Raw genomic sequence first — 26,185 nt, 5'->3', positions numbered from 1 at the left:
CCCCCTCCTTCCCACCAGAGAGAGGGTGGGAGCTCCTGGGCCTTAAAAGAAATTGGTTTTAATCTGGCAGGGGCTCATGGAAATTGTAGTCCATGGACATCTGGAGGGCCGCAGTTGGACTACCCCTGATTTAAACATTTGAACTTGAATGCGCTGATGAATGCGCTGATGCGCCTATGAACCTGATCATTAAAAAAATCAAATAAATCTTCCGGGCTGACTGTGAAGTTGAACCAGGGAGCACTCAGAACTGCTATCGAGCCCCACGACCCATGCGCTCCTCAGCACCATGCGCTCGTCAGAGAGAAGAGCTGCTCTCCCCGCGGGCCGAGCACAACCAGGGAGCCCAACCTGAAAGGAGCTTGCTCCGAGCCCCACCTCACTTCCAAAGGAGCGGAGGGAGACGGGCAGTCCCTCCCAGCCGGCCCCAAGGAGCAGCTTGCCGGAGCCACAGATGTCGCCTCCCCCCCCTCCCCGCCCCCTGGGAAGAATGCCAGTCGTGGGCAAGCTCCTGCCCGTGCCATGCTGGGGGCATCCGGAGGAAGAAGAGGCAGAGCACGGGTGCATGGGGGAGCCGCCAGAAGCCGTTTTGATCTAACGGGGTGGGGGTGTTCCTGGCCCCCCCCCCCCCACCTTGGCACCTGGGCCTCACCTGAAGGCTCGAGAGGAGAGGGGTGTCCTGAACGGCAGCCACCTGGTTGTCCATCGCTTGCAAACCCTGTAAGCCTTGCAGGTCGGGAGGCAAGAGCTGGAGCGGGAGAGAAGGGAGAGCAAACCTGTGAGGAGAAGCCCTGGGGTGGCAGGGCCCTTCTCGTGGGATTCCCGACCCTGGGGCTCTGCAGGGTCCGCAGCCTTCCCCCTCGTGCCTTACTGGACTGGACCCCAGCTGGGGCACTGGCCACTTCCCCTGAGGGTGAGTTCTCTTGTGGGTTATGCACCGGCATGCCTACTCCTGCCTAAACCACTCCCTGTCCCTCCTCCCCTCAGTTCTCCTCAAGCCCGCCTGGAAATGCGAGGGGTGAGGCAGGGAGGCATGTCCAGCTGATACCAGGCCCAGGGCTCCGTGAAGCCTGGAAGGAACCTTCAGCGGCTCCTCCACGGTCAAAAGGCCGGAAGAAGCTGGACTGGGAATGGAGGGCCACATAAACCCCGCCTGGGAGGAGGGTGGGGGGCTGTGGGCAGGAAGGAGTCCACCAGGGGCACTCGTGCTTCTCGGGCCTCCCTGGCCCCCCCCTGGCCTTGCTTTGTGATGAACGTCCCGTGGGTCCAAAGGAAAAAGAGAAGGAAGATCAGGGTTTTTTTACTGGGGGCACTGCTCAAGACCTGGAGAAATACAGCTTCCCGTCTTGTTTTCTCAGTGGCTGCTTCAAAAGCTTCTAGTCCTCATGCCAAAGTGCGCAACCGAGATTGCCCGGCAGAGCACAAAGAGAGCAACGGAGATTCCTCCCGGCTGGGCGGTGTCAGCGACCGTGCTGAGCCTCTTCATGAACGGCAGAAGATAAAGTCTGCCGGCTTTTGCCTTTGTGCATACGATTAAGGGCACTTCCTCCCGTGCAAACCTTTGGGGGATTTCGATTCCAGCAGCATGCCAAGAAATGCTTCCAGGAAGCCTGTGAGGGAGAGAGGGAGGCCTCCCCTGCCTTCCCCTAGCAGAGAGTGTGCAGAGGTAAACTGCCTTGGCACACAGAAGCTCGGTTTAGCAATTTAGCCCAGCAGCCATCAACTGACTCCTGAATTTGCCTAAGCCGTCCTTAAAGAGAAACCTCACCTACCACCCACAGTTAGGTTTTGCGTCCTCACTGCCATAAGAGCCTTCCCTGCAGGATTAGGCCACGTTCCCCGCCCTGTTTCAGAGAGCTGCTAGTCAGACACTGCTGGGAGGCCCACAAATTGGGCCTGGATGAAGACCCCCCCCCCGCCACACACACACACACACACACACACACACACACACACACACACACACACACTGGCCACCAGTTCCCAGAACCTCGATCAGAGGCCACCCGCTTCAGGACATGGAAGCCCGGCTGAGGAGCTGGAAGTCTACAGCCACGGCTGGATGCTTTGTTCCACTCCCCCCCCCCCCCCCCAAAAAAAAAAGACCCTTTCCGAGAGGCAGAAGCTGCTTCATCTTGTGGCCCTGAGTTCCACAACCTAAGATTCAAATGAGTAGCCGGGTCGGTCTGAAGTAGCACAATAAAACCAGAGTCCTTTAAGGCAGGGGCAGTCCACCTGTGGTCCTCCAGATGTTCATGGACTACAATTCCCATGAGCCCCTGCCAGCGAACGCTGATTTAAGACCAAAAAAGATGTATTGAAGGCATGAGCTTTCGAGTGCAAGCACTCTTCCTCAGACTGTGAACCAGCATGAGTGGGGCAGGAGCTGTTTCAATTCTCCTATATTTTTGTGAACTACAACTGAATTCAAGGGGACTGATGGGTTGTTTTGGCAAAGAGTATTTGGATGCTGTGACTTAGTTTACCAATTTAACAGGATTAACTTTTGCTTTATATCTCCACTGTTATGATGGCAGTTCCTAGTCTGAGGAAGGGTGCTTGCCCACGAAAGCTCCCGCCTGGAATAAATCTTTGTTGGTCTTAAAGGTGCCCGGCTGGACTCTGATTTTATTCCATAACCTAAGTAAGAGAAAGGTACTTCCATCACTCGTCTTGAAGCTACCTGCTAAGCAATTTCTCCCACACTCCCCCCCCCCCCAAGTTTTAGTGCTATATAAGAACTGGGGCAAAGCATTTTCTCCACCGTTTGTGCTCCCCGTTCGCCCTCCTCCCTTCCAGGCCCTCAGCAGGCAGCCCAGTTGGGAGAAGAGGGCAAAGAGGTGGGCAAGTTACTCGCCCCCTTCTAGGAGACTTGGATTGTGACGATGGGCACTGGGGCCTGCGCGTGTTCCCGGATTGGAGCCTGGAGCTTTCTAAGCCACAACTCCCCCGGCCTGTGCAATTCCCAACCATGAGAGGCTCATAAAGGTCCCTTCCCCTCAGCCTTCTGAAAACCCATGGAATCCAGTTTATGCCGCTCAGTGCAGGATCAGCCTCCAGCATCCAGGAGAAGGATCTGTCCAGCCGCTGCTTGGAGACGGCCAGTGAGGGGGAGCTCCCCACCTCCTGAGGCAGCCCATTCCCCTGCTGAACTAGACTCCTAGAATCCTAGAGTGGGAAGGGGCCATGCAGGCCATCTAGTCCCACCCCCTGCTCAGTGCAGGATCAGCCTCAAGCATCCTGGAGAAGGATCTGTCCAGCCACTGCTTGGAGACGGCCAGTGAGGGGGAGCTCCCCACCTCCTTACGCAGCCCCTTCCATGGCTGAACTAGACTCCTAGAATCCTAGAGTGGGAAGGGGCCATGCAGGCCATCTAGCATCCAGGGGAAGGATCTGTCCAGCCACTGCTTGGAGACGGCCAGTGAGGGGGAGCTCCCCACCTCCTGAGGCAGCCCCTTCCTCTGCTGAACTAGACTCCTAGAATCCTAGAGTGGGAAGGGGCCATGCAGGCCATCTAGTCCCACCCCCTGCTCAGTGCAGGATCAGCCTCAAGCATCCTGGAGAAGGATCTGTCCAGCCACTGCTTGGAGACGGCCAGTGAGGGGGAGCTCCCCACCTCCTTACGCAGCCCCTTCCATGGCTGAACTAGACTCCTAGAATCCTAGAGTGGGAAGGGGCCATGCAGGCCATCTAGCATCCAGGGGAAGGATCTGTCCAGCCACTGCTTGGAGACGGCCAGTGAGGGGGAGCTCCACACCTCCTTAGGCAGCCCCTTCCACTGCTGAACTAGACTCCTAGAATCCTAGAGTGGGAAGGGGCCATGCAGGCCATCCAGTCCCACCCCCTGCTCAGTGCAGGATCAGCCTCAGGCATCCTGGAGAAGGATCTTCTCTAGACTTTATTCCCGAATTGATAGCCAGCTGCCCCTTTACTTTTTATTTCTGTTGCTTCCAGCGAACCCTGCAGCAGCCCGCTCTCCCACCAAGCCTGGTAACCCAGGGCGATCTCCCCAGGGCGTCCGAATGCTTGGATCTCGCATTCTCCAAGTCCTATTCCAAACCCAGCCCCCCATCTCACGTTCCTGCTTTCTCCTTGAAACAACCTTGTTCATCAAAAACTAGAAATCCCCTCTAAGAGATTTCACATCTGACTTCCCAGCCCCCCTGATAATAAAGAGAGTCTGGGCTCCTTCATCCCGTCCTCATAGCCATTCGCAAATGTTCCTTCTCCTTCTTGCACGCAGGCAAAAAGAGAAGTTAAAACCGCCAGATTGCCTCTGGGTATTTAGGGGGCAGCAATCTCAAGACTGCAAGACAGACAGACTTTTCTGAAGCAGAAGTTGCAATGAGCTCTAATTATTCCCCTCCCCTTCTATTCCTGGAACCGTGAGTCAGAGGTGCTGAGCAGGAACTAGTTGGGAGGGGAGAGTTTTGCATGTGGTCCCCCCCCCTCCCACCAAGGAAACCCCTGCAGTCCCCAGGTGACATGCGTTCATCTCCTCGCTAGGGCCCTTCAAAACCACCTGGCCCAATGCCACTTTGGCCCCCAAAAGGATACGAATAATAATTAATTTGGGGAATAACTGGTGTCTGCCACTTTGCTACGCTGAGGGCGTATTTGTGTTTTCAATGGTGGAATTTTTGGAATTGTTCAGAGTAATGTTTAAAGCTCTGAGACTAGAGAAGGGAGGGAGGGAGGGAGGGTGGCAGGCAGAGAACAGAAACGCCCGGGCCTGACCTCTGTTTGGTTCTGTTGTGGTGTGTTGACATCCCATATTGTTGGCACGTTGAGGCTGTCCACGGGCACGAATTCCTGAGCATCGGCTATGTCCGAGAGGGAGTCGGCAGGGGAGGAGAAGAGGGAGTTGTTGGAGAGTTCGTTGAGGTATGAAGAATCCTGCAGGGGGGAGAGAACAGGAGAATCACAGCCCCATCTGAGGCCCAGCTCTGGAAGCCCAAGGCAACCTCCGCCAGACAAGCACTCTGCCCACGGGGCTGACCAGAGGTAGTCACAGCTACCTGCCCAGGTAGTCACAGCTGCAGTGGGGGGGGGGCCAACCGCCAGAGGGGAGAAGTGGAAGAAATGAAGACCAGTCGACCCCACGAACCCAAACCAAGAACAGGTGGAACGGCAAGCCATGTTCCACGGAAACCAGCAAAAAAGGAGAAGAAGAAAGTAGAGTCCTGGTGAAAAATAGATGTATTTATGGACATTTCTCAGTGTGATTTCTTATCTCTTTCAGAAAAGGATTGGCTCAACAAATGGTTGTCTTCTTTCCCAAAGCATTAATACACATTTCTTCAAATATAAAGAAGATTTATAAAGAGCCAAAACAGAGTCTGGATAAAAAATATACCCGTCTTCAAGATAGAGAGCTTTTCCTCAGTGGCTACTCCCTCTCTAGCAAGTTGTCATCAGCATCTTCTCTTAAGTCTTTAATCACCTTATAATATAAACTGGCCAAGCGGCTCACACAGTTCCTGGAGGACACCTATGATACAGTTAACAATGCCCCCCTCGACTCAAATATTCATCCCTTAATTAAGATAATTAATGTGTCATTGGGGATAAAGAAAGGCAAGCGATATCATGGATCATCAAATAACACCAAACGATACCAAAAATGACCTGATCATAACCCACAGACCCATGTATTATTGGTATCTTTTCACGTGAGCCTCAGGGGAGGGAGGTATATGAATGTGATAGATCGACAGACAGACCGACAGATGGAAAGATGGATGGACGGATAAATCATGGATGGATGGATGGACAGGCAGATAAAACTGTTTTAATTATAGTATGAATATATGAGCTTGAGAGAGCCTCTTGTGGCGCAGAGTGGTAAGGCAGCAGACATGCTGTCTGAAGCTCTGCCCATGAGGCTGGGAGTTAGATCCATCCAGGCTCAAGGTTGACTCAGCCTTCCATCCTTCCGAGGTCAGTAAAATGAGTACCCAGCCCGCTGGGGGGGTAAACGGTCAGGACTGGGGAAGGCACTGGCAAACCACCCCGTATTGAGTCTGCCATGAAAACGCTGGAGGGCGTCACCCCAAGGGTCAGACATGACTCGGTGCTTGCACAGCGGATACCTTTACCTTTATCTTTTATGAGCTTGAGACGATTGAATAAGACTGAAATATTAGAATTGTACAAAAGGTATGGTTTAGGTGGGATGCTCTGGAGCTAACTTTGAGGGAATAAGAAAGAGAATCAATTTCTGCATATTTTTATATTTATAATTTACGTTCAGGAGCAACTTACTGAGGAAGGTGATTTATTGAAAACGAGGGTGCATCCGGACCTCGTTCCGGCCAAGCTCTGAGGATTTTGTAACATCTAAAGAAATTGACTATTTTGGAGTTTGGTATTAAAGAAGTTCATTTTTTTGCCGATCTCTCCTTTTGGATTGCTAACCTCCAGATGGGGGGCTGAAGTTCTCACGGATTTACAGCTGATCTCCCCTGCAGAATATGGTGGCTACAGAAGGCGACTCCGGGACATTATTCCCCAGCCAAATTCCCTTCCCTTCCCTCCTCGACCTTTGCCCTTGCAGGATTGGCCCCCAGAGTGTCAGGAATTGCCCAGCTCCTGTCTACAAAACAGTGAATCAAGACACCCCCCTCCATCACTCACTCGCTTGAGATGCTGTACGTGGCTCCCCTTCCCCCTGTTTCATCCTCACCACAACCCTGCAAAATAGGCCAAGGAGGAGAGACTTGCCCAAGGTCACTCGGGGATGTTTCCTAGCTAAATGAGGATTTGAATCCAGGACTCATTCCACACACATTGGATAATGCACTTGCATTCCATTCATCCTTCCTTCCTTCCTCCCTCCCTTCCTCCCTCCCTTCCTCCCTCCCTCCCTCCCTCCCTCCCTCCCTCCCTCCATCCATCCATCCATCCATCCTCCCTCCTTCCCTCCTTCCTTCCTTCCATCCGTACTTCCTTCCTTCCTTCCTTCCTCCCTTCCTTCCATCCTCCCTCCCTCCCTCCTTCCTTCCTTCCTTCCTTCCTTCCTTCCTTCCTTCCTTCCTTCCTTCCTTCCTTCCTTCCTTCCTTCCTTCCTTCCTTCTGCCCTCCCTCCTTCCTTCCTTCCTTCCTTCCTTCCTTCCTTCCTTCCTTCCTTCCTTCCTTCCTTCCTTCCTTCCTTCCTTCCTTCCTTCCTTCCTTCTTTCCTTCTGCCATCGTCCCACCTGTCCAGTGGTGCCTCTCGTGGGATTTCCAAGGCAAGAGAGGTTCACAGAGGGTTTTCCATTGCCTTCCTCTGGGCTCCCGTCCTTAGACAGACCAAGGCCAACTCTGCTTGCCTTCCGAGATCTGCTGAGATCCCCTCTCCTTCCTGGCAAGGGACCCTGCAGGCTTGGGAGATGTCTTCTGCTGCTGGCCTGATGGTTGTCTCTTGCTTCCAGCCCTGGCGAGATCAGCACTGAAAACCCAGCAGTCACATCAAACACCCCCCTGGCCTGGATGGACCAGGCCAGCCTTGTGCGGCCCATTCTCGGCCAGTCCTGGTTAACGCTGGGATGGGAGACCACCGAGGAAGGACAAGGACACCATGCAAGTAGACAACGGCAGAACATCCCTGGAACCCCCCCCCCCCGACAGGGTCACGAGAGGTCGGCTGTGCCTTGAGACCCTTTCTACCAGCAAGACCAAACAGCGTCCAGACACAAACCCCAGGAGCCTGGTTCACAAGTTACGGCGAACTCACGGGCAGCTCCCGTTCCTCTGAGTGTCCTCTGCGTGCCTCTCAATCAGTAGCCGCACGCGTGACGTGGGGTGTGCCCAGGGCCCCGGCTTCACTATAAAGTGAACATGCACTGGGTCTTCCTTGCCAACAGGAGGGTGTGGATGTGCCCAGCAGATAAAATCCAGAGTGCCAATGGGGAGCGGGGGGGGGGGGGGGAGAACGAGAGTCCTGCTGGGCTGGCCAGGGGCGGCTTCCAAGCAGTTCACGAGCAAAGTGCAAAGCTGGCCACCGCTTGCCCTCCTGCAGCCCAAAGTGTGCTGCTCCCAACTGTGGAGGCTCCATTTAGCTGTCTAGGCTAAGTATGCCAATGCAACCTCCCCAATTCTTGAACTGGCCTCTGGACACTGGAGGTTTATCGCAGATACGGATTTCTGCAGTTATAGTTCTGAGAACCACCTTGGATAGCACTGGGCAGCCTTTAAGTTAGTGAATTGTCCACAAAATCTGGCCAATTTCTTTTTTTACGGTCACTCAAGCTAAGCCCCACATCTTGTGTGTGTGTGGGGGGGTGCATTCCATAATCAGACCACGTGGGAGAACAGAAAAGCAGCCCTGCTCACCCAGACGCCATCCCAATGGACACGGAAGCCTCAAATCTTTCTCTGCACTGCCTCTACAAGGACACTGCCTCTAAATATGGAGGTTTGGCTAAGTTGTAGAAGCCATCCCTCATGGCAGGGGTGCTCAAACTGCGGCCCTCCAGATGTCCATGGACTACAATTCCCATGAGCCCCTGCCAGCATTTGCTGACTTATGGGAATTGTAGTCCATGGACATCTAGAGGGCCGCAGTTTGACTACCCCTGCCTTGTGGCAGCGAGATCCGCATGTTAATTATGCACTGGGAGAAAAGTGGTTCTTTTTCTTCTTCCTGAGAGCCAGCATGGCGTAGACCTTGGACCAGTCACAGTTCTCTTAAGACTGTTCTCCTGGTGCTCTCTCAGCCCCACCTACCTCACAGGGTGCCTGCTGTCAGGAGCGGAACAGAAAGATGTTTGTAAGCTGCTTTGGAATGCCTTTGGGTAATGAAAAGCAGGGTATAAAGTACCTCCCCCCCAGCTCTCCTTCTTCTTTAAACTCTTCTTGGCCCTCACCTGGATGGCCCAACCTAGCTTCATCTTGTCCAATCTCAGGAGCTAAGCAGGGTCACCCCTGGTGAGTACCTGGATGGGGGACCACCAAGGAAGTCCGAGGGGGCTATGCAGGCAAGGGCCAACCACCTTTGGCCGTGTCTTGCCCACTGACCACTCTGAGGTACCCCTGAGTTAGAGTTACTATGGGAGAGAAAGAAAAAAATATCTCCATCTGTTTTCATTATGCCCATGTAGAATTAGACCTTTCCTTCATAGAATCCCAGAGTGGGAAGGGGCCATGCAGGCCACCTAGTACCACCCCCTGCTCAGTGCAGGATCAGCCTCCAGCATCCAGGACAAGGATCTGTCCAGCCACTGCTTGGAGACCGCCAGTGAGGGGGAGCTCCCCACCTCCTCAGGCAGCCCCTTCCACTGCTGAACTAAACTCTAGAATCCTAGAGTGGGAAGGGGCCATAAGGCCATCTAGTCCCACCCCCTGCTCAGGGCAGGATCAGCCTGAAGCATCCAGGAGAAGGGTCTGTCCAGCCGCTGCTTGAAGACGGCCAGTGAGGGGGAGCTCCCCACCTCCTGAGGCAGCCCCTTCCACTGCTGAACTAGACTCCTAGAATCCCAGAGTGGGAAGGGGTCATGTAGGCCATCTAGTCCCACCCCCTGCTCAGTGCAGGATCAGCCTCCAGCATCCAGGAGAAGGATCTGTCCAGCCGCTGCTTGAAGGCGGCCAGTGAGGGGGAGCTCCACACCTCCTTAGGCAGCCCCTTCCACTGCTGAACTAGACTCCTAGAATCCCAGAGTGGGAAGGGGTCATGTAGGCCATCTAGTCCCACCCCCTGCTCAGTGCAGGATCAGCCTCCAGCATCCAGGAGAAGGATCTGTCCAGCCGCTGCTTGAAGGTGGCCAGTGAGGGGGAGCTCCCCACCTCCTTAGGCAGCCCATTCCACTGCTGAACTAGACTCCTAGAATCCCAGAGTGGGAAGGGGTCATGTAGGCCATCTAGTCCCACCCCCTGCTCAGTGCAGGATCAGCCTCCAGCATCCAGGAGAAGGACCTGTCCAGCCGCTGCTTGAAGGCGGCCAGTGAGGGGGAGCTCCCCACCTCCTTAGGCAGCCCCTTCCACTGCTGAACTAGACTCCTAGAATCCTAGAGTGGGAAGGGGCCATGCAGGCCATCTAGTCCCACCCCCTGCTCAGTGCAGGATCAGCCTCCAGCATCCAGGAGAAGGACCTGTCCAGCCGCTGCTTGAAGGCGGCCAGTGAGGGGGAGCTCCCCACCTCCTTAGGCAGCTCATTCCCCTGCTGAACTACTCGCAACGTGAAATTTCCCCCCCAGTATCTAACCGGTACCATTCTTCATGTAGTATGAACCCATTTCTGAGAGTCCCGTCCTCTGCTGCCTACAGGAACCTTCCCTGCCCTCCTCTTAAGTGACAGCCTGTCAAATACTTCAAGGGAGCCCTCCTGCCCCCTCTCACACCCTCCTCTTCTCCAGGCTGAGCATCCCCAGTTCCCCCCACCTTTCCTCCTAAGGCTTGGCCCCCAGGAGGCCCCGGATCATCCTTGTCTCTCCCATCTGCACCCTCCCAATTTTGTCCACGTCCACTTCGTTTCTGAAGACCTCTCCACTGCCTTTGCCAACCTTGGAAATCCTGCCAAAACACCTGGAGACAGCACACCTTACGACATTTACCCAAATTCAGTTTTGTAGAAAGGGGGAAACCTGAAAACCATTTCAGGGAATGGCCCCGGGCAGCTGCAAAGAGCCAGGAACTCACATTTCCCAGAGACTGTGGGAAACAAGGCCAGCAAAATACTGCAAATGAGCTTTCCCCTTCCCAAAGTACTTTTCAGTCACCCTTTTCCTCAGAAGACTGAAGCGACAGGCACAATTCCAGAGCATTGCAAGAGAACCTGGATGAGGCAATTCAACCATCCAGTTAGCACAGACAGTTTGCTATTTCAGAGGAGCCTCACGTCTCTCGCCCCCCCCCCCCCCCAACTCAAAGGAAGGCGCTTTTTGTGGCATGCCGTCATTTTTTTGAAAGAGTCTGCTCAAGCATCAGTACAATTCCAAAGCATGCCCAATTGAAGCCGGACAGAAGCCAGTTCTAAAAACAAAAGGAATTTTCCTTTCCTTTGGGTGGTTTCATTAGCAACCTCCTTTGCACTCAGCGGCCAAGGAGTTGAGGGCAACCTAAGCAGGGTTCCCTCTCCTGCACTCTCACAGATCACCACGGACAAAGTAACTGGAGCCCAAGTCTTCGAAGCCCACGTCCGACCTTCCGGCTCTAGCGGCTCCCGTAAGGTCAGGTATTAACAAGGCTTCAGCTGTTTCCAGCGGTTTTAATCCTGTTCTAAGTATCCCCAACCTTCTCACACTCCCGGCAAAACTGACAGGATCTCCACAGGCATCAAAGGGGAAAAACCATCCCTGGGCTGCTCTGGGGCTTTGACAGAGGAAGATGCGCAAACATGGAGGCACACGAGAGCACGGGACACAGACTTTAAAACAGAGGCGCACGGCCAGAACACTGCGGGGGGCGGGAGAGCAGAATCATGTCGGAATCGGGCAAAGGCATTTTAGCCACCCGACTCATCAGCTCTGCACTGCGCCCAGCACCCAGCACCCAGCACCCAGCACCCAGCACCCAGCACCCACCCACTGCTCAAAACCAGAGGTCTTGCGGGTGAAAAGAGGCACACTTGAGGTCCATCCCAAGGACACACAATGACTTTTGTACCGTGGCTGAACTTTGGTACGGCAGTGAGCAATCAGGCAAGCAAATCACATGGAATGGAAAAGAGGGAGCCTGAGGACCCTTTCTGGGAGAAATTAGTTGGGGGGGGGGAATCAAGTGAATGAAAAAGACCACAAACCAGCCAAAACTCAGAAAAACCTTTGCATGGCAACAGGTGATAAAGGGTCATCCTTTGAGAGGGTTCACGGCAAAGTCTTTGTGTGCCACAGCAGTTGGGAAAACACACACAGGGGGCAACAAAGGTACATTGCCTTCCCACAACATTCCAAGAGTGCGACAACCCTGGCTGTGCTGCCAAGACCCCCTGAAAGCAAACCCTGGCCGGAGGGAGACAAGGAGAGCCCCCCCCCACTCAAACCTCCTGATTTTGGCCCCTGGAAAGTGAAGCATTGATTCTCCTCCCCCTGCTTTTGAAGAATCCCCCCATGAATGCAGGAAGGGGAGAGAAAAGGATCCACCCCCACCCCCCAAGAAAAGAATTAAATGTAAAGGTGTGTTACCTTGAACAGAGAGGCAAACCTGAGCCAGAACTGCACCTGGGACATAGTCAGCCAGCCTGCGAGGGGCTGAAGCCAGGGGGCAGAGCGGCCTTTCCCTCCGGCACGGCACGGCTCATGACAGCGAGCACATCGGCAGCTGGCAAAAGTGGGGCATTGATATATAGGGGTTTTTTTAAACCAGCCTTAAATTAGAAAGAGTGAAAAAGTGGAGGAGGAAGCGGCGGGGGGAGGGGGCACGGGGCGGGGGGGAGGAGAAGCCGGCCCTGCGGATCGCTCGCCTCGGCCATGAAGTCTGCAGCAATTGGTTTAGTCACGAAGAGGAGGGCATTTGCTTCCTCTAAGTCCGGCCGCCTGACTTTCAGGAAATGAAGCTCGCCTGGTAAGTCAGGGAAATTACTGGCAATGAGCGCGGAATTACTGTACGTGGAGCAATTTAACCACAGAGGCCCTGTCAACAAGGAGCCCGTCGGCACGGGAGGAAACGCGGGGAGCCAAGCGGCACAGCAGCCCTCCGTGGGCTCGCTCCCCCTCCCCGGCAGGCTCTGGGGCCAAACATTTTTAGGGAGGGGGGGGGCTGAAGAGGACAGGCCACTTTAAAAGCACCCTTCCTTTCCCTCCTTTTTCCCAGCTGGCTGGTCGGGTGAACCAAGAAGGAAGGCTACATTTAGAAGAGGAATCCCGGGAGCGGTTAAGATTGCACTCGAAATGAAAGCCGGTGACGTTCCCCATCCCCCCTGCAAAAGTTGTTAAAACTTAAAACACACACACACACACACACACACACACAAACCTTACTACTGATCCTGGTGAAGTTGAAAACTGGACCCCTCCCGGAGAGCCCAACCCAAATCAGAGCCGAATGCAAACCGTTCCTTCAAAGTCTGTCCAGCCCAAACCAGAAGAACCCCTTTGGAATGACAACAACAAGTTTCAGGTGACTGGTTTGAAACGAGGGTAGGACTCAGAAAAAGGGAAAGAAACAAATCCAGATCACATGGTGAGCCACTCTGTAGGCTGGCCGGCCGGCCTGATTCACGAGAAGAGAACAGCACAGATCTGGCAGTTCTTCTGTGCCTCGCTCCCCTTTCGGATCCACCCTCTTTTTGGGAGGGGTGAAACGACAGGCCTGGCCAAACGTTTGGGTAAGGAAACATGCTTTATGCTCAGGACTGATTCTCATCATCTTGAAAGCCCCAAACAGCCGGTGAACAGAGAGTCCCTAAATCTGCCCTCTTACTCTGTGCATCCAGTCAGGTCAGATGGGAAGGCCGTCCAGCGCAGGGCCTTCTCGGTGGCAGCACCTGGGGGGGGGGGATCTTCCTCCCCCAAAAATACTTGCCTGGGGCCACAAATCGGAATCTGGCCCCCAGGTAAAGAAGAGTTTGGCTGGTCCGTTTCATGGAGTTTGGCTGGTCCGTTTCATTCCAGGGTGCTGCCCCACCGCCTGCCCTGTATTATGACCCAGCATCTGTCATGGCCTAACGCAGGCGGTCCACAACCTCTTTTGAGCCTGTGGGCACCTCCTGTGGCATTCGGGCACCATGGGCCGAGTGCAGCCGTTAAATGTCTGCTGCAAAACTGCTGGTGCAGGACACAGAGCCGGCCGGGAGACGGTTGCTGCAGGTTAACAGCTGGGGCACAGCAAAGGGCCGGTCCGTGGGCTGTGGGGGCAATGTTTGTAAGAATCTGCACAGCCAATCAAACCTCTGATAGCCAATCAGAAGCCTTGCTGGGCAAAAGATCCACCTGGTCCCACCCACACTGGGCAGGCGATGGGTGGGGTATCAGGGGGCACCGTGTCTGGGCTCAGCCCCCAAGTCCCCATATCCGGACTCGCTCCTGAATCTGTACACTGCAAGGAAAGACTGACCTGACCAGGACATTTGTCTACTGCGACTGATCTCCCAAATATGTTTGGGGTCCCCTCTACACCAGCATGGTGAATTGTACCAAAAGCTTTCCAGGGCTGTGTGCCATCTTTTAAAAGCAATGTCGCAATTATTCCCATTGTGCCCACGTGAAAAGCGTTCACAAGGTTGCGTACGAGCTCAGGGCTAGAGGAAGAGAGCCTAAGAGGGACTGATTGACAGATATTCGGATTTATACCCCTCCCCTCCCAGCAGGCTGGCTCGGGGCGGCTTCCATCGTTCTAAAATCACATCGACAACTATGTGGGGCAATGCAGCTATACATTCACATTCATTTAAGGCGTCAAAACCTAAACCTGAGATGTCCCCTGAGCACGGTTACGCTGGTCTACAGAACGCTCAAGTGTTCCGTGATGCATCAGACGCACAATAGTCATTACACAACCGCATATCGCTTGACCCTCCAAGACAACAAAGCATGACTACCTTCCACTGGCAGGACGCACTCCAACTAGGGGAGGGGAGCAGGCAAGAGGACCCCCCCCCAGCGTACGCAAACTAGTTGCCCCCCCCAAGAACCTTTGGTCTCGTACGCCTTTAAGCCCCCGGCACCCCAAGGAGCAGGACAGCTGCTGCCCCTCCACCTCATACGCATCATGTAGATGCTTTTTGCTTCTATCCTGGTTTTCCCCCGAGTTGTGGACCCAAGGCAGCTGTTCACATCGCTCCTCCCACTTAGTCCCCCTAACAAAAGCCCTGAGAAGACGGGCCGAGGGCTTGGGACGGGCTCACGGCCACCCGGCAGGCTTTCGTGGCTGAGGGAGAGATTTGAAGCCAGTCACCGCGGATTCTAACCCTATGCCAGCCTTTCTCGACTTTTCTACCATTGACAAGTGACTGAAACATTCTTCAGGGTTTGAGAAACCCTGGAAGAGGCGTAATCATGAGGAATATGGTTGGGAAGCAGAGCTGTGGACATGCCCCCCCCGGGACCCTCCCCTTCCCACCCCCTTCAGGCCCATCTTTGGCCGTTTTGGGAGGGGGGAAACGGTGCAACATGACCGTCCACGGTCATATTGCTCGAGAAACGTCTAATGGATTTTAATTTAGATTCAAGAGGGTAGCCGTGTGGGTCTGAAGCAACAGAACAAATTTAGAGCCCAGGGGCACCTTGAAGACCAACAAAAGTTTCATTCAAGGGATGAGCTTTCATACGAAAGCTCATCCCTTGAATGAAACATCTGTTGGTCTTCAAGTGGCTCCTGCACTCTAAATTTGTTCTAACAATTCTTTAAAAAATATATAAGCATTCATTAATTCCCACCCATTTGGGAAATCCATCAAGGAGCCCCTGGTTGAGAAAGCCTCCCCTATAGGCAAACCCCTATAGTTTGAAGCAGCATTCCCCATCTTTTTGAGCTCACAGGCACCGTTGGAGTTCTGACACCATGGCGGGCCCAGCCGCAAAACAGCCACCACAAAACAGCCACCAAACAGCTGCCACTGCTTATTTCAGATCCTGGCTGGGAAACGCTCCACTGGGCCCCATCCACTTTCCAAAAACACGTGGCAGGGGCCAGAAAAGGTGCTGGCAGAATCCACGGTGCCCTGTTATAGGTCATCTGTTGGCGCTAAGGTGAATGGGAACCTGCCTTGTGTCATTCTCTGGTGCCCCGTTCAATTTGGACTTGGTTTCCTTTCAGGCGTGAAGATCCATTTGGCACCCTTGGTTTGTTTTTTCCCTTTTGATTTTGTCACCGAGAATGGACAGGAAGGACACAAAAGTGCATTTGGGAGCGCAAAACAATTAGTTTTAGGGGATAATGTTGCATTCCAGGAAAAACAAGCCTCTTACAGGTAGAGCCTGCGCTTCGCTGCTGATCTCTGAACCAGCGGTCTCTGCGTGTTTGGCTTCCCTCCCAAAATTATTACATCCTCCTCCTTTTGGAAGCCTCTTCTCCAATTTACTCCCTTTCCCTTGGGGCAACTTGAGAGGAACCTGTCTGGTTTAGAAGAAAAAAAGAGCTGTCTCTTACACCCCACTTTTCTATGCCTGAAGGAGTCTCTAAGCGGCTTCCAGTCGCCTTCCCTTTCCTCTCCCCACAACAGACACCCTGTGAGGTGGGTGAAACTGAGAGAGCCCTGAGATTCCTGAAGAAGAAGGAGAGGAGTCGGTTCTTAGATGCCACTTCCCTCTAAATCATTGTCTGCTTGGCAGCCACAGCAAGGCCTTTTCAGTAAGGGCCCCACAAAATGAGTTGAGAAGACTGCCGTAGCCAACTCGGTCTGCCTGGGAGAACCCAGCAAAGTCCTGTGCTGTTCAAGTATCAGCTTCAAAGGGCTAAACGTTTGGAGGTGGGACACTTTGCCGGGTGGCGACAGCAGTGAGTCTGTGACATTTAGCTGTTTTGGGGGCTGCGGGACAGTCGGAGGACAAGGGTGGGGCCTGCTGGGGTTTCACGGATTGGGGGGGGGGAGGGAGAAAAGGGGCTTCTCTGATAAAGGGAGAGGTGACTACAACTGAGGGCTGGGACGGAAGCAGCGGTGCACAAATGCCTGGGTCTTGAGCAGGATCCCAAGAGAATAAACCCCTTGTGCAAACACTCCCAGACAGGTGAGATGTGCTCTGGGGAGTCGATTTCAAAGCTGGCGCTGTTTGAACCTGGGCCACAGTCAACAGTCCCCCCTCCCCATTTTGGGTCTGTCTTCGGTGGGGAGAAGACACCGGGTGGGTTTCTGAGGTGGCTGTCGGTTGGCACTCCTGCCAGATGCACACCTGGCTAAAGAGACACTGGAACCAGCTGTCCCAGATTCCTTTCTCTCATCACCCCTTCTCTTGGCATGGCTGGGAGCGCTTACTAGAAATGTTTTCCTCTTTTTATGTCCTCTTTATTTACTAGAATACCTGCTGTTGGGCATCAAGGTGAGGGGTCCGAAAGTGAGATTGACCAGGGTCCTCTTTCCCTGGTTGCTTGGTTGGTGCTTGGCGAGGGGGCGTGGAGCGTGACAGCCTGGCTTTCTCAAGAACAAGTCCTCTCTGAATGACCTTATCTCTTTTTTTGAGAAAGTTGCTACCTTGCTAGATTAGGGGAATGCTGTGGACATAGTTTACTTAGATTTCAGTAAGGCTTTTGTTAAGGTTCCACATGGCAAGTTGGCAAAATGAGGCATGGATCCTATTACTGTTAGGTGGATCGGGAACTGCTTGACAGACTGCATCCAAAGGGTGCTCGGAAATGGTTCCTCATCTTCGTGGAGAAGAGTGGAGTGGAGTAATTCAGGGATCTGTCCTGGGCCCTTTGCTGTTCAACATATTCGTCAATGATTTGGATGAAGGAACAGAGGGGTAAACCTGCAGATGACACCTTTCAAAAGAAATGAGTAATAAAGAGGACTCCTTTAGGGAATGGAAGGAGGGCCTTATAAGCACGGAGGAATAACCAAGGCTGGTAGGGAGAGTGTTAGAAAAGCTAAAGCTCAGTAAGAGCTCAGGCTAGCAAAAAGGCTAAACACAACAAAAAAGGGTTATTTCAAAGTAAGAAAAAGAATAGGGACCACTGCAGGGACCAGAAAGCGACGCTGTTGTAACAGGTGATGAAGAGAGGGCTGAATTGCTCCATTCCTACTCCTCCGTCTTTTCTTGCGGGGGAATCCTGCTCAACGTGGCAAAGTAATTTCACGGGATGAGGGCTGGGAGTTGTAGCCTAGGATCTCTGTTGGGTTAGTCCATAAACACCTAGTTTCTTTAAATGAAACCAAATTCAATGAATCGCCCAATGAATCGCATCCATCCAAGGATAATAAAAGAACTTGTGGATACAATTTCTGAGTCTCTGTCCATTGTTTTTTATGCTTCTTGGAGAACAGGTGAAGTGTCAGAAGATTGGAAGTGGACAAATGTTGTCTCCATCTTGAAGACACTAAACTGGGAGGGGGAGCAAACACACCAGAAGACAGAATCAGAATACAGGATGATCTTGGCAGGCTGGAAAGTGGGGCTAAGATGAATTTCATTAGTGATAAATGTAAAGGTCTGCATTTAGGTAAGAAAAATCATATGTAGGATGGGCGAGACTGGTCTTGGCAGTGGTAAGTGTGAAAAGGATCTGGGGGTCTTGGTAGACCACACATTGAACATGAGTCAACAGTGTGACTTGGTGGCTAAAAAGGCAAATGGGATTTTGGGTTGTATCAAACGGAGTATCATGTCCAGATCACGGGAGGTGCTTTGCTCTGCTCACTTGGAGTCCTGTGTTCAGTTTTGGGAACCCCAGTTGAAGAGGGATGTAGACAAACTGGAGCATGTCCAAAGGAGGGCAACAAAGATGGTGAGGGGTGTGGAGACCAAGATGTATGAAGAAAGGTTGGGGGAGCTTGGTCTGTTTAGCCTGGAGAGGCGGCTGAGAGGGGATCTGATAGCCATCTTCAAGTATTTAAAAGGCTGCCATATAGAGGATGGAGCAGAATTGTTCTCTCTTGCACCCAGAGGGACAGACCAGAATGAATGGGATGAAATTAATTCAAAAGAAATTCCATCTCAACATCCGGAAGAAGTTCCTTGCAGTTAGAGCGGTTCCTCAGTGGAACAGGCTTCCTCGGGAGGTGGTGAGTTCTCCTCCTTTGGAAGTTTTTAAGCAGAGGCTAGATAGTCATCTGACAGAAGTGCTGATTTTGTGAACTTAAGCATATGGTGAGTGGGTGGGCAGGAAGGGATGTGCCAGGGTTTGTCTCTTGTGGCCTTTCCTGGCTTACCTAGAGAATTGCTGATTGCCACTGTGGGATGGTAGGTGAATGTCTTCCAGGCCAGGCTGAATTCTGGAGTTTTTTGTTGCTGGGGGCATCATTTGGGCATGAAATTGGGGTGGGCAGGTATTTGTGAGTTCCTGCATTATGCAGAGGGTTAGACTAGATGACCCTGGATATCCCTTCTAACTCTGTGATTCTAAGATTCTATCAAGACGCATGTAGATCCAGGAGTGTGTTGTTGATGGCCACCACTCCCCCCACAACAGCTACTTTTCGGGCACCTGCACTGGAAGGATTTGTAGGGATGAAGACACGGCTTTCATGCAGGCTTTTGGTCTCTCCATCTCTCCGTCTCTCTCTGGGCAGACAAGCATAAAAACTGCATGTCTGGCAAGGATCCTGGCCCTCTTCTAAGACAGGTGGCCTGCTAGCATTATTCATATGAATAAAGTAAACAACCAGCCAATCACAACACAAGAAGCTGTCCGCATATAAATGGCCCCTTTTTTGGATGTACCAGACCAGTCAAAACCCAAGTCCGTCAACCAGGCAGGGATACTCTGACGGGAGGCCTTCCCTTTTAGGCGACCAGGGGCGAGGAACATGTGCTGGCAAAGACTGTGCACTGGAGGCCATTACTTTTCTCTGTCATCTCCCAGGATTTGAATCCTGCTCCTTTTCCAGCCCCCCAGCTCTGCCTCTGCAGAGGCTGCAGGGGTGACCCATTCTGGTTGAGACAGCTCGCGCCCACACGGCGGAGGTAAGCCCGGCCTTACCTGAGGAAAATCGCCGGTTTTGGGTAAGAAATCGGCAAGGCCTGTCGGTGCATAGTTGGTGTCTGAGAACGGCTGCCTGCTGATGGCGTTCGGGTAGAAATCGGTAGTGGTGTTAAAATATTGCCTGCCGGGAAGAAGGAGAGGAAGACACAATTGAGGGGAAGCATTCATTCACGGATCGGCACTTTTGAAGGCCCCCGGGTGGCCCCTTCTGCAAGGGAGCCACGCCTCGGGAAACAGACTCTCTGCAGCTCTCCTGCCCGTCAGGCCCCTCTGCTTAGCCCATCCTTGCCCCGCCCTTCCGCCGAGGATTGCAGGGCGGTGGGGATGACAGCGTTACCTGGCAGCCTGCAAGAGGGAGAGAAGAGTCCCGCTTCCGTTGGCAAGGACCTAGTTCTACAACCCCCTGTCGCAGGGGGAGCCAAACTGCGGCCCTCCAGAGGGCCATGGACTACAATTCCCATGAGCCCCTGCCAGCGTTCACTGGCAGGGGCTCATGGGAATTGTAGTCCACGGCCCTCTGGAGGGCCGCAGTTTGGCTCCCCCTGCCCTATCGTGTCCCTCCTTAGTCCGTTGCTCCTTGGCCTGAGAAGCCTCCAGCATTTCGGCCTTTCCTTGGAAGAAAGGTGGCTCGTCTGGAAGGGCCCTTCTTGCTCAACAACATTCCCGTCTTAGAGGTCAGAGGACGGACGGCCAGGACCTGAAGCCCTCTCCGTGCCTCCCTGGGCTGGAGCAAGAGGCGGGAGAGGAGAGAATGGGACGCCTCATTTTAGAAAGAAAAATAGAAGGGGAGGGGATCTGACAAAGTGGCCCATAAAATACTGGACGGAAACCTTGGAGAAACACAGAGAGAAGCCGTTTTCCCTCTCACAGAGGAACCAATTTGGTGCAGTGGTTGAGGGGCGGCTTCTAATCTGGCAAGCCAGGTTTGATTCCCTGCTCCTCCTCCACATGCAGCCAGCTGGGTGACTTTGGGCTTGCCCCAGTCCTGTTAGAACTGTTGTCATAGAGCAGTTTTTCCAGAGCTTTCTAAGCCCCACCTCCCTCACAGGGTGTCTGTCAAGAGGAGAGGAAGGAAAGGCGATTGGAAGCCGCTTTGAGACTCCTTTGAAAGGTTGTCACTTGGAGGGGGGCAGGATGCTGTTTCTGTTGGCTGCAGAGGAGAGGACACGCAGTAATGGGTTTAAACTTCAAGTACAACGATATAGGCTAGATACCAGGAAAAAGTTTTTCACAGTCAGAGTAGTTCAGCAGTGGAATAGGCTGCCTAAGGAGGTGGTGAGCTCCCCCTCACTGGCAGTCTTCAAGCAAAGGCTGGATACACACTTTTCTTGGATGCTTTAGGATGCTCTGGGCTGATCCTGCGTTGAGCAGGGGGTTGGACTAGATGGCCTGCATGGCCCCTTCCCACTCTAGGATTCTGTGATTCTATGATTCCTTCAGGTGGTGAAAAGCAGGGTATAGAATTCTTCTTCTGGAATCCTACGACTGGAAGGGGCTACACAGGCCCTCTAGCCCAACCCCCTGGTCAATGCAGGAAAAGCCTACCATTCAGCGTCACTCATCCCGGGATTCACAAAAGGAAGTTTGTCACAGTGCCTTGCATGGATGAGCCACAAAACGTAGTGACCTCTGCCAGATTAGGATACGACGAATGGGCAGGGGAACTCACAGTGGGCTGGGCTCGCTCAGTTACCTGAGACAACTTTTCAAAGGAAAGGAAAATAGAGCCTCCATGCCCCATGGCAGGCCACCTTTACAATAGCCAAGCACCAGGAACAAGCTGCAGGGGAAGATGCAGCCTGCAAGCTTCTATCTTGCTTTCTAATGGTGTCGGGGGAGCAGGGGTGGCCAAACTGTGACTCTCCAGATGTCCATGGACTACCATTCCCATAAGCTCCTGCCAGCATGCTCCAGAAGCACCTGATGAATACAACTTGGGGCAGGGGAGTGTCTGAGAGTCCCTGCTCACTTCTTCAGCGACTTCCAGAGACTGACAAGTTGGAAATGTTTTAACAACAATCCATGTGCGCTGGACCAGACCACCCAAAGTCCAGGCCTGCTTGGCACGTGTCCAGGGTGCCAGGGGCCAGTGGGCGAGGGGGCCGCCAGACGGCACTGCCCCTCCTCACGCTCTGCCCCCAAATACCTGCAGCCTGGCTCTCGGGAGGGCGTTTCCCTAGACAACAGAGGAGATGTGTCAGACGCCTCCGGCGGGGGCAGCCGGGTGCAGAGAGGCGAGGGGGCTGTAGGGGCCGGCCTGCTACCTCTCCGGCACTTGGGACGGCCAAGGGAACGCAGGCGCCCCAACCCCCAGCCGGACAGGCAACCGGCTTTGCAGCTTTTGGTTTTACTATCAAAGCCGCAGGGACCTCCCAGCGCTGCTTTCGCAACTCACCTCGTCATCCTTCCAGGAAATCTGCCGTGTGGACGCAGGACCGGTTTGCAGGCCCTGGCTGGCCTCCCCCCCCTCCCCCTCCCCCCCCCCCCCCGCTTTGTGCTTCTCGCGTCCCAGAAGCAGCTCTGAAACCTCACGAGACACCAGCCACCGGCACATGTTGGCCCTGAGCATCACGGGGCGCGGAGCAGATGCCTCCCCTCCACAAGAGCTCAGAGCTCTCCCCGCCTCCCTTTCAGCAACCCTGGGAGGTAAGCCCAAGAGCGGGATCTGAACCTTGGTCTTCCCAATCCTAGCCTGCTCTGCGGATCACGCTGGCTCCAAGCTGACTGGGTTTTGCGGCACTGTCAGCGGACAGAAGGCCAACAGATTTGCACAGGGGTCGTCCCTTTTGCCGAGGTGCCGAAGGACTCCGAGAAAGTCCATAAGGCAAAGCAAATCCTCCGTGCCTAGGGGCAGTCTACCTGTGAGAGAAAGGACTGCTGCCCTTACGCACTGCGGAGGGGCTTCCTGGAAAGCGTCTCTGCCTGAAGCGAGGTGGATCTCTGCTGGGCCCCGGCCTTCCTCCCCCTACCCGGATGCTCTTGTGTTCATTCCAGGCAGTGCTCATCCAGCCTACCTGGAAACGGCCCCCATGGGAGCACCAGGCTGAGGGATGAAGGAAGCGGAGGTGGGGCAACCATCCCCCCCCCCACACACACACACAAACCCTCCAAGAAGCACAGCAGGGAGGAATCGGTACCGAGAGAGGCACCACGTGCCGAATGGGGCCCACTGGTCCGCCCAACTCAGCCTACGCCTGGGCCTTCACGAGATCTCCAGGGGTGCAAGTAGGGTGGTGCATTTCGGCTCGGCTCGGCAATCACCGAAGCGGCACGTAGGAGGCCAGCATTGTGGAGAGGAGCCCTGCATGCGGCCCCCGGCTGGTGAGCCACGGCCCCTCCTCTCCGCAGTGCTGGCCGCCTTGGGCTTTGGTGGGCAGAGATGGAGCCGGGAGACCTTCTGGTGGGCCAAGCAGATGCCCGGGAAACACCCTGCCTCTTCCCCCTGCCTCTTGCACCCTGAGACGACATCAGGAACCATTTCTCAGGGGCAGGGGGAGCGTGTCATTTCTTACACTCCTGCCTACTCTAAAGGCACAACTGTGGGGAGCAGCGAAGGGCACATCGTGGTGGTGCTTCCCAGAGCAGCCCCTGCATCCTCTCCCCACGAGCTCCACTCAAAGCTGCTGAACTGAGCAAGTCCCGCCGGCTTTGCCTCCCCGAGCACACCTAACGTGTGGCCGACGTGTGAACGAGGCGGCATCTGTCGGACCGGCTCTGCGCAAAGAAGGGGCCCTGTCAGGTTGGTCGGTAGGGCGGAGTGCCAAACGGCAGGATTTGGGGACTGCCTAATGCGCACACCCATGCGCTCCAGAGCATCGGCGGCACATCCACAGCTGCTGCAGGGCATCAGCAAGCCTCAGGAGGATGGCTCAGGATCAATAAGCCCCATCTACGATTCGATGCGCAGCGCAGGAGAAGTTCAGCGAACACCTCCCGAGAGTGCTCAGAAAGTGGAATTTACAGGAATCCTCCTGAAAGACAAGAAAAAGAGCACACCCTCTTCCAAGCAGGGGCCGTGGCAGCGGGCCAACGGCAGGGCGGGCAGCTCCCAGCTCCTGTTGAATGGGAGAGGGAGTGCCAATGGGCAAGATGCATGCGCCGTCTGTCCTGGCACAACTGCCTCGCCGTTCAGGCGGAGAGCCAAGAATGCCCTGTGAAAACAGGCTCCAGCGGCTGAGAAGGCAGCATTGGCCCCTGCGGTGTCTGAGCAGCGCCACGGCAGCTAAGCTGGCGATGCCTCCGCGGGGGGCGGGGGGGGGGGCTGAGACCCCTGCCCTGCCAGGTGAGAACCAGGGTGGCAAATGCTTCAGGACTGGGATGTACGTGCCTCAGGCCGCCCCTGTCGCTCTTCCAGGCCCCTTTCTCTGAGCGCACCTGCCTCACCTTTTGGGAAAGGTAGCAAGGCTGTTCGTTGCCCAGCAGGGTTCCTTGTGGGCACAGTGTTTGCGTCCTGAAATGGCCCCTGGCAGAGGGACCGGGCAAGCAGCGAGCCTCCCTGGGCTGGTGGGTCTTGGGCCAGGGACGGAATTCCAGGGCCGGTCCACTCTACACCCCCCTCCCCACCCCCACTGCCACGTACACCCTGATGCGCAGCCTCTGTGTTCACAGCCAGCTGCCGGAACAGCGCAAGGTGGCCGTGGGGGGAGAGAGTATAAAATGAAAAGAAAAACTGGGACACGGTTGCTAGCAGTGGGGAGAGATCTCTGTAGATGCTCAGAGGCACTCTAGAAATCTTAAAAGGCTGCAGTTCTATTTTCAACATTGCTGCGTGTTTCTTGGGAAGGGGTCATTTGGTTGCCCCCTGGCTCCCTTGGCTGATAGTGGCTCAGAGGGGGCCAACTTGTTTGCTGCAGCTTTAAATACCAGGACTAGGAGTCATGGGTTCAAATTACGGGAAAGGAGGAAGCATTTGCTCACTGCGAGGGCTGTCTGTAGATGTAGTGTGCTGCCTCAGAGGGAGGTGGAGTCTCCTTCCATCATTGGAAGTTTTTAGGAGGAGACTGGATAAGCCCCTGTACGGAGGGCACCCTGAGAAGGTGAGGGGCTGGAATGGGGGGCTCTTTGGACTCTTTCGGCTCTGTGTGATTCTGAGAGTCCTGGTTGTGCTGTGGCAGCTTGCTGGGTGACCTTGGGCCGCTCACACAATCTCAGCCTGACCTACTCCACAGGACTGTTGTGAGGATAAAACAGAGGAGAGGCATATGATGGAAGCCGCTTTGGATCCCTGCCAGCGGGATATAAATAAAGCAAATACAGACAAATAAAGCTGGCAATGCACTTCTCCGCACATCCAGCCCAGGTCTGTGTCTCTCTTCTATCACGAAACTCACCGGGGGGCCTTGGCTCAGCCTAACCCCTCCCCCGCAGGGTTGTTGTCTAATTCAGATTTTTCACATGACCCAAGAGATGGGAAAGCTTTTCATTACCCTGTTTCATGCAGAGTGGCTCACTGGATTCACAGGACAATTTTGGTGTTGGCCATAATTGCATTTTAAAGGATCGGGAACAGCTCTTAAGCACAACTGCCAGGGGTGGGGGGCAGAAAGGAGGAGCCCTTCCTGGAGCAAATCTCCATTTAGGAACTGGGGCATCCTTCAGAGCAGACCTGGCCAGGATCGGCCTCTCACTTGCCTGTCTTTGGAGAATTCACACCTTGCATTTCCTCTCAATCATCAGCACGTGTAAACTCACCTAAGGTTGCCCCAAAAGGGCAGGACTCTGCCCCTCACGGCCTCTCCGTGGCAAAGGGGCACCCGTTCACTTGCGTTTGACGAGGGGGCAGACCCCATGGTGGCAGCGATTACCAGCACCCGCCTTAATTCAGGAAGTGTGACTTAACGCAGTCAGCTGCCGTTTCTGAGCACCGCCATACCCGGAACGGCTGGCCCCCCCCCCAGAGGGCCCAGAGAAAGGGACACACAGAAGATCTATGCTGACCCGGCCCGTATTATGCGCACTTAGTGTTTTATGATGCCTATTAGTGCGCCCGAGGCTGTCACGGGGAAGATCGTCTGCGCCCTAAATCCGCTTGGAAGTTGACATCATCATCGCAAAAATTTACTCCTTACCTGGCAAGCTTCACCACTCGACTAAAAAATGCCATAATTAAATTTTAAAAAAAAAGAAACGGAATGCAGAAATACAATTAAGGCACATCTCGCTGGAGTGAAAGAGCTTTTCCCCCCAATACCATGCACTTTTCAGAGATAGACTGTCCCTGTATGTGGAAGTTCTACTGTGCTCTCCTTCCTGCAGCTATCCGCTGCCAATTTCCTAATCCCCTTTTCAACACCTCCCTAAACCAGCCTGCAGCAGTGCATCAGCTGTCAGGTGAAAATGTGCCTGCTTTTAATTTGTTTTTAAGAAGGAGTCTTGACAGGAATCACTCCATCTCATACGTTCCCCAGAGGGCGGGATGGTCAGCAAACACCAACCTGCTGGTGATCCCTAGCCGCAAGGACATACGGCTGGTTCTGACCAGAGCCAGGGCCTTTCCAGCGTTGGCTCCAGGCTCGTGGAATGAATTGCCCGAGTTCCACAGGGCCCGAAAGACGGCACTTCCACCAGGCTGGGGTTGAGGCCAAGGATGGGGATGACGTATTAAATTATATCTGACTGTATTTTATTGTCAATTTTATGACTGTAACTGTTTGTATTGCTTGTTTATGTTTATGGTTTTGTACTGCTCCAAGCC

General features: G+C 54.0%; 1 protein-coding gene across 3 annotated transcripts in view; it reads right to left on the bottom strand.

The window, feature by feature from the left end:
* The window catches only part of SBNO2 (strawberry notch homolog 2), a 109,252-nt gene that overhangs the window by 49,427 nt on the left and 33,640 nt on the right, over window positions 1–26,185 (bottom strand). For 2 of the 3 annotated variants that reach the window (XM_077331457.1, XM_077331458.1), the window contains 3 exons: window positions 19,489–19,612; window positions 4,738–4,896; window positions 653–748 (listed from right to left, as the gene is read on the bottom strand). In XM_077331457.1, coding sequence (XP_077187572.1) covers window positions 653–748; window positions 4,738–4,896; window positions 19,489–19,612 — 379 coding nt within the window. Of the gene's footprint in view, window positions 1–652; window positions 749–4,737; window positions 4,897–12,098; window positions 12,310–19,488; window positions 19,613–26,185 lie in introns of those variants that run through there. The other variant, XM_077331459.1, reaches the window with a different exon arrangement.

The sequence above is a fragment of the Paroedura picta genome, chromosome 4, assembly GCF_049243985.1.
Source record: "Paroedura picta isolate Pp20150507F chromosome 4, Ppicta_v3.0, whole genome shotgun sequence".
Taxonomy (NCBI): Eukaryota; Metazoa; Chordata; class Lepidosauria; order Squamata; family Gekkonidae; genus Paroedura; species Paroedura picta.
Note: the sequence above shows the minus strand (reverse complement) of the source record. Positions and strands in the feature narration are given on the sequence as shown.